Source organism: Dendrobium catenatum, unplaced genomic scaffold (assembly GCF_001605985.2).
Source record: "Dendrobium catenatum unplaced genomic scaffold, ASM160598v2 fragScaff_scaffold_772, whole genome shotgun sequence".
In the NCBI taxonomy this organism is placed as follows: domain Eukaryota; kingdom Viridiplantae; phylum Streptophyta; class Magnoliopsida; order Asparagales; family Orchidaceae; genus Dendrobium; species Dendrobium catenatum.
In genome coordinates, this window is record NW_021319234.1 from 289187 (window position 1) to 297979 (window position 8793).

At 33.8% G+C, this 8793-nt stretch overlaps 1 protein-coding gene across 1 annotated transcript; it reads right to left on the reverse strand.

Moving 5' to 3' along the window:
• LOC110101683 (inosine triphosphate pyrophosphatase) lies at window positions 1-4798 on the reverse strand. Its single transcript, XM_020829678.2, has 8 exons — window positions 4600-4798; window positions 2040-2104; window positions 1857-1920; window positions 1771-1780; window positions 1463-1494; window positions 1245-1357; window positions 452-528; window positions 1-240 (listed from the first exon to the last, which is right to left on the reverse strand). Exons 1-8 carry the CDS (start codon window positions 4781-4783, stop codon window positions 120-122), a joined length of 666 nt encoding a protein of 221 aa, XP_020685337.2. The 5' UTR covers window positions 4784-4798; the 3' UTR covers window positions 1-119.
• Between the last annotated feature and the right edge of the window lie 3995 nt (window positions 4799-8793).

Below are 8793 nucleotides of genomic sequence, written 5' to 3' on the forward strand. Positions count from 1 at the left end.
TGCCCAAGTTTTACTATAGCATTGGCACATGATAGTTTTCATAATATATGGTTGTAATGTTAAGAAAAAATAGTACAATTCATCGAAGAAATTCACTAAGTTCTCAGTTTGTTTGTAAATCAAGAAGAACCATTGATCTGAAAATGATAACCTGCAGCAGCGAAGTGTGATTTCACCAAAGCGAGAGCTTTTGAGCGGTGTGATATCTTGTTCTTTTCCTCCTTTGGCATCTCAGCATAGCTGCAACCAATGCAAATCATAGATTGACAAAAAATGAGGATTGAACTGTAAATTTATTATATAATATTTATAAAACAAATCTATAATATTTAGATTTACTCTTTTTTATTACTAATTCAATAATAATCATGATACTTGTAGCTTTCTAACATGAATTTTGCAGCCTCCTAAAATTCAGAAAAAATGATGAAAATAAGGGGAGTTCTCTTACGTTAGTTCATATCCATTTGGTTGGAAAATTGGATCCCATCCAAAATCTTTGGGGCCCCTTGCTGGTACTATTTTCCCCTAAAAATCAATAGAAGAACACTAAGAGTGAAGCATTCATAAAAGGGCAAAGAAACGGGAGAATAAATTTAAAATATTTGCATGGAACTTCTGTATTTGCATACATTATAGCAATGTGGTTATAGATCCATTTGACTAAAATGCTCATTATAGTTTTATTTGGGATAGCTTTATTACTGCTTCTTAAAACGACTTTTTAAAATTTTTATACTAAAAAATTGCTTTCGAAAGAAATAAGAAAGCCGTTCTAAATAAAGCCTATAATTAGTGCTATCGAAAAAACTGTTTTATGTTCAACTCAGCAATCAGCTTGAGCTTGGCTAGTTTTAATAAGCTCACATATTTAGGCTTTATTTGGGGCGGCTTTCTTACAGCTTCTTGAAGCAGCTTTTTAGTACAAAAATTTAAATATTTATACTAGAAAGCTGCTTTAAGAAACTATAAGAAAGTCGTCCCAAACAAAACTTTAGTACAAACAAAGCTTAGTTCAATCATGTTAGGCTTTTAGGGTTATTTAATTATTTTTATTTACACATAAAAATATGCATACATATATTTATATGCATATTTATTCTGATTGATTGTTAACTAGCTAATCGAGAACATAAAATTTTGACTCATTTACTTAACAAGCAGAGATGAACAATAGAATAACACTTAAACTTTCTCAAACTTTGCTCGTTTACATCCCCTAATTAAAGAGCACAAAAGTTTACCATTGTTTTCCCAACAAACGTCAAAGGCTCTGTATTTGGCCCAAGAGCAAGAGAAAATACGCAGGCAGCATATGCTGATTTGTCTTCATAAGCCATTAGCAGATTGTTCAGACCTACATAAGAACAGTTAAAAATTATAATAATAATAAATGCTGAAAGGGCATCAGAAAGAAGGTTTTAAAAAAGATTAATGTGAAACAATGGATTCTGTCTATCACCTTCATGTCCAATCTTCTCGAGAAACCACTTTCTGATTTTCCAAACGTTTCAGAATGCCAAAACAGTCAGTATTAGGAATTTGATTTCAAAGACAGAGAATATTCATGAGAAAAGGAAAATATGCCAGCTTAAGGAATTCCATATAACACTAATATGATTGTGGCTTCCTTTGAGACGGCTTTCCTACTGCTTTTCAAAGCAGCTTTTTAGTACTAAAAAGCATCTTTAAGAAATAGTAAGAAAGTTGTTCCAAATGAAGCCTAAATCATATGACAAAGAAGTTACCGTTGAAGTACCAAGCACATACATGTAGGGGCCTGTGACAATGAAAGGAAATGACATTAATAGTAAGGAAATGTCATTAATAGTAATGGCTCAAAGAGCAGGAAATACCGGGTAGACCATTAAGAGCATTGAAACAAAGGCAGGTGTCCTCAACAAGAACTGGCCCATTTACCTATCAGGTAACCAAAGCACTCGTAAATATAAGGTTCTCAAGCAAGATAAATGATCTTCGAGAAACTAAAACTCACTATAATGTGAGCATTTATAGCTTAAAATATCTCATGGCAATACCTCAGTTGAAGCCAAACGGGCCTTGCCTTTTGATATCTCTTCTGGCTCACCTTGCAGTTCTGGCACTAAGAGAAATTGACAAGTAAATAAGGAAATAACAAAAAATGCAACCATTAATATGCCAATAAGAATGGCGTATCCACAAGAAATGAAGCCCATGCAGATGTGGGGTATGGCATAGAGTTGATATTGTGTATTCCAGGGAAAAAGCCAAAAATAATCCCCCTATTATTCTTATGTGGTCAATTTAGTCATAAAGTATCACATTTCTCCAATTTAATTGCTCTGCCATACAAAATTGATCCCGAATGGTTCCTCCGGGCTAAATTGGTCACATCATTCCAATTTTTGTCAATTTCTATCTAAGCGACCATTTGGAATAATTTTGCATGGTCGAGTGATTAAATAGGAGAAACATGATATTTTGGGAATACATTGGCCATAAGCAATAGTCGGGTGACTATTTTAGGAATGGCCTATTAGATACTCTATTAGCATTACTGGGTCACTAGTAGTTGAAAAAGAAAAAAAGCCAGAGATTTTACCCTACTGGCTTAACATCATACCCCTTTTCCTGTGGGGAGCTGAGTTGATAGAGCTCAATATGATCACTTTTCCTTTTTTAGGAGATTAAGAGAATGAATGTTGCACCCTACTAGCATGTAGTATACCCCCTCTTCTTATGGGGAGTTTCAAATGGAGTAGAATTAGGACCTTGCTAAAGAATCTTGGTGTACAAGGGACTTCTTTGAATTTTTGCCGCTAACTAGCATTGATGGTTTGATCATAAGATTTGACTAAGGTTTCTTAAAGGAATAAAGCTTTTTATAAGAGGGGATGAAAATCTACAAAATACGCCTCTCCTAAATGAGAAATTTTAGAAAGATTTCAATATATACATAGAAAAAAATGGGAAGACTTAAATTGTACCATATTATTTGTTGCTAACCTTTTAGAATGTCAACGTTCAAGGTTCTGATTGAAGATGTATCATCAGTCAAGTGATTGATGCATGATTATTTAATCTAAGAGTAACAATTTCTTCTTAACATTGTTGATTTGGTCAAACATTATATGCAAAGCAGACTTCAATTTGACAGCTAATCTTGCATTTGTATGACAATGCTTGAGATCACCCATGTTATTGGCTTCTTCAAACTAAGTGAATTCCAAAAGTTTGAGAATTATTTTGGCGTCTTCTTGAATACTTTTTCCACTTCTCTCCCAAAGGAGTATTCATGATTGAGTTTTACATAGAGAATTTTGGCTTTATGTTTAACACCAACATGGGCGATCATAGGTGGCTGATAGTAGCTATCTCATGTTAGTATTTATTGATATTGTAGGTAAAGGTACCATGCCTTTTGAACTTTATTGATTTTAAAGCTTTTTCTAAGCTCTTATTGTTGATGAAGGAACCTAATTTCCAACATGTCAAGTTTTTTGAATATGGTCAATATGTAAAAAAACTCTTGCAAAATGTCATTATAGACCATAATAAGTACGATGTTGTCCTCGCACAAACATACATTAATATCCAATCATACCTATGAATTTTTGGCAACATCCTCTTCGATAACAACAATGTGATCTAAAGATCACCCACCATAAGCAGTCTCCATAAAAAAAATCAGATATTTTGAAGTCACCTAATTCAATATCTTGATCCCCTCATAATCGAACGCAAAAATGATGAGGGATGCTTCTTGTAGTATTATTTGAAATGGATAGCCATATTTACAATTCCCTTCCTGGTCTGATCTCAGATCAATATGTCATCCAAATCCTCTCAACAAATATGACCATTTGTAATAGAAGCCGAAGAAACTAACTAAAGATAGTAATAAGTATGATTGACCAGACTTTTGTTTCTTTGAATTATGTCAAACTTCTGCATTTTGATACAGATGCCAATCAATTCAAAAACAAAATTAAATCAGCCAAGTTGAAATTCTATGATTTACAGGATAGGAAATGTGACAGTTGACATGATGAAGAATAACCAAAAAGATCTTGGAGACCAAAAAGCCTTCTCAGACCTCCAAACATTCAAAAGTTATTTGTAAATTGTCATAGTAAGTGCCAGTTCTAAACCTTATCATCATCCTTATATTATTCCCATCATTTTGTGCCAACCAATCTTGAAAAGATCACTCAACTTCCATGGATTCATTGAAACTCCAAATTCTATTCATGATGCTCAGGAATTTAGAATCTTTTGACATACTCTGGATTTTAACCCTCCATATCTCATTACACGATTTCCTGAGAACAATCCATTGTTGTCACCAGTGGTCAATAACTCCCCAATTTAGCTGAAAATTATAAGCATAAGCTACTTCCTATAAGCATGCACATAACTGCTTGATACAAGTTCACAAACAACAAATTCGAAGTTCACAATGGAAATTTTTTCCGTTTAAAAGAGCATTACAGCAAACAATCAAAAGAAACCAAAAATTTATGGAAAAAAAAAACAAACATTAGACTCGTAGAAAAATCTACGGGATGGCACAATTTTTCGTGGAGCAAGGGAATAAAGAGACCGAAAAGGGCTTACAATCGAGCCTTAGGGATTGGAAGGGGATGGAGTTGCCCAGAATAGCCCTCACTTCTTCCAGCTTTTTAGCATTCCCGGTGACGAAAGTGACCGGGCGTGTAAGCACTCGCATCGCTCCTTCGTTTCCCGACTGCGACGACTGCGACGACTGCGACGACGGCGACGCTGAATGCCCCCCGGACATGGTTCAGCAGGCTTGCACCGCAGAGTTCATCCAGGGGCTGCTTCTCTTGGAGCTGAAAAAAGAAAAAGGGCACGCATGTAAATAAATAAATATAATGTTTTTAAAATATTTAAAATAATTTAATTGAATGTAAAATACATAAAATAATTATACTTTTTATCTCTCCTAACTCCTAAGTCATAATTTATACTTTTTTATTAATATTTTTATTTGATCAAATATTTAAACAAATGGAGAAAATATTTTCAAATTGAATTATGAGGGATATTTTAACTTGAATTATACTTAAGCTTAGTTTCAGTTCCAGGATTAATTATTATGTGCGGATGCCAAACGTCATTCGGAGACCAACAAGAATGTGTCACGTCACCCCTTACTCTGTACCGTGGCTCGGTATTGCTGACGTGGCGCATTCTGGTTGGTGTACGGACAACGTTCTACGTCCGGTCTCCGCACAAAATAATTTCTCCAGTTTGAGATAGTTTTCTCGGTTTTACTTTTCAAATCGCAAACATTATTCCGTTTGCTACTACTTTTTAATAAATTTATGTGGTTCAAAACTTCCTTGTTCAATCAGAATTATTAGTTTGTGATAGTTTTAAGAAAATAGCTGTTTGATTTAAAAAAAAAAAGATATATTTATAATATTCATAGTAACTTTCAAATAAATCACTTTTCTCACAACAACTTTACAATCACTTTTATAAAATGTTGCAATACTTCCAAACATAATCTTAATTGGAACCATATTCGAAAACTTGTTTCATACTTAGTTCAATCTAATATAAAGCTATTTGTTTTGAGAGCCTATTGTTTCAAATAACAAAAATATGCTAGAACTAGTGTTCTATGAAGGAACCAAGGACTTGAGCAATACCAATGGTGATTCAAAGCAAAGGCAACCTATTCTAGACATGTCCTATAGATAAGACCAACCAATTTAGTATGTCCTCTTTGTTAGATTGAATAAAAAGCTATTTTCATGACCTTGTTCTTCCCTCTGTGCTCCTTTGTTTAGTCAATTATAATATAAGGGATTCAATATTTATTTTTTTACCAATATAATCAATAGCTTAGCTTTCCTTTTTATTTTTGTTGCGGACTAGAATATACGCGGCGGTAGAGTTAAGAAATTTTCGTCTTAACATTGTACGGATATCTAGCACACAAACAGAGAAGAAACAATAACACACGAATTTTTACGTGGAAACCCTGAAAGAGAAAAAACCACGGGGGCCTCGCCCAGTTGAAATAGTTCCACTAGTGTTTTATTTGAAACACAAGAGGCTGACTCGTCCACAAAGGTAGGACGATCATATTACAATGAATCTCTTCTAAGTTGAGATTCAATTACAAAGTTGAGCAGAGTTCCAACGTCACTAAGGAGATTGGGCGGAATTCAGGTGTCATCCGAAAGTTGGATTGAATTCCGGCGTCGAACAGAACTTTGATGTTGCTTAGGAAGAATTCTAGCGTCGCCCGGATGTCCGGGCGAATTCCGGCGTTACTCAGGCGGCGGGAAGAACTCCGGCGGTGGTCGAGGAGGAGTTATTCCTTTATATCCTTGTCTTCTCTCTTCTCTTCTTCTTCTCTTCTTCTTGCTTCTTCTTGCTTGGGGTCCCCTCTCATGAGAAATGATGGGTCTATTTATAGATTTTTTGGAGTGGCATAGCTTATAAATAGGTGTGAGATTAGGGGCAAATAGGGAGTGGTCGAATGGACGGTTGATATTGAATCCCTTGATTGTGCACCGTTCGTCAAACATTTGAAGGTCTTAATGATGTCAGAATTTGGCAATCTTGGGCTCGTTGGATTCGTCTCGTCGATCCGTTCGATTCGACAATAACATCGTCAAAATCGGAGACCGTTTGGTAACTCAAATTGTGGTATGAACTTTCCAACAGCACTTTGGGTGCTTGATTTGGGCTCATTTTGGGCTTGGATTGAGTTGAATTTGGTGTCGTTGGGTTCGTGTTTCCGAGACGCTCAGTTCGACTATTAGTTTGCTGAAATCGGAGTTTAGGTAATCCCGGATTTAATTTTTGAAGTTTCCGGGTTGATTTTGCCTCGAGATTCGTGCCCGGTCAAGATAATTTTTTTATGATATATCAATTTAAAAAAAAGATATAGCTATTTGCATGTTTCATTATATGGAATATAAAAGTTCATTACACCCGATATAGAATGTTGACATATTTTTATTTTTATTTTTTGCTTATACACTCAACCTATGTACTCACGCACTTTAATTGCCTTTGGATCTTTCCCCAATTTAGTTGTTGTTGTACCACTTATGTCTGATGATTTGAATTCTAAATTGCATAATTGGAATATTGTCTTAGTCATATACTGTAATGTTATATGATCTAATTGGAGAATTGAACTTATTTAATTCTATTATTAAATAACTCATCACTCAATAATTATAAACAGAGCTACTAAATTTTTAAAATATAAAAATAATAAAATAAACTTTCATTTCATCGAAGCGTAATTACAATACTCTAGATCACAAAGTCTGTACAATCAATATTAAATGTTGGATTACCTTTTCTTAAGCATAAAATAACAGAGTACGCTTAATTAGCTCAGTAGACTCTTTTCCTAACCCCTCATAGCTAACAATATTTAATGTAATTAGTACAAGTAGTTAATTAAAAAAAAAAAACACAAAGACTTGTGAATTAGTCAAGCAAAAGCAAAGGCTGAATGTTCTAGAATTCCAGCATATACCTGATCTCAGAGCTGGATCTTATAATTTTATAACCACATAACCACTTTCACAAAAGTTTTCGAATGCCGTACATAATACTTAATTTCAGAAATTCACTTTCATTTCATTTTAGTTTTCACTTTTCAAATAGAATTCATACATAAACTAAGAGTTTATTGAATATATATCCATAACATTCCTTAGACTTAATTTAGTAAAATATTTACATATGAAATGTAATGTTATCATTCACATGTTCAAAAATATGCTTATATCTTCATTTTCACTTATGCCTACCTTTACCTCCCACACTTGCTTTCAACAAGTGGGGTCATAATCCTCCCACATCTGCATCAGATAGATGAATTTAGAATAATATCTTTAGGGCCCTTGAAACATCACAGAGAAATGTACTTTTTTACATTTCAGAATAGAATATCTCTTATGTCATGTAATCCAAAATAAAATGAAATGCGACTATATTTAATGTTAAATGTTCAATGCAATGTACATAAATGCATAAATTATTAGTAAAGCTATAATTCTTGTAGAACATAATACTCATTGAATTTTTACTTTTAGAGGAATATTCACATGAACATTTCAAAACGTTTATATAACTATAGACTATTGAAAAAAGCTTTAATTCAATAATATAATAAAAAATTTGAAAGAAAAAAAACCGACCATTGAAAATTTAATTTTATATAGCCAAAATCTTCATAATAAAGAGTACACAAACATACAAAAATTCACACGATAAAAAAAATTGTAAAAAACCAAGAAAAATATATTTTTGTTCGTACATTTTAACAACTTTACTAGAATTGAAATAAGAGACATGGGTTTACGAGTCTTTAGCGAGCTATACAAATTTTTTTGTATTGGCCTGATGGGCGAATCCCAAACTTTGTCCTCCGAATCTCTCTCCCTCATTTTCTCTTTCTTCTTTCTCTTTCTCCTTCTCCTCCTTTCCTTCTCTGGCAACTGCTGGGGTGAATGGGATGAGCAAATGATTTCAAATATTTTAATATTATATTTTCAATATTTTGAACTAGCACCACGACATCCACTTTTCAACATCGTAACGCTCCCAAAGAATATTCTAGATGTCCCCATAATATGTTCACATGAGCCCCAAAGATGTCACGCTTGCCCAAAACTTATTTATTTGTTCATTTTCCCGAGAGCACAATGCCATGGCGTCATATCCCCTAGCGTTGCAACACCTACAAAAGTAATTTTCCAAACTTGGATTTCACCTTTTAAATCCCAAACCTTGATTATTTTCTATCTC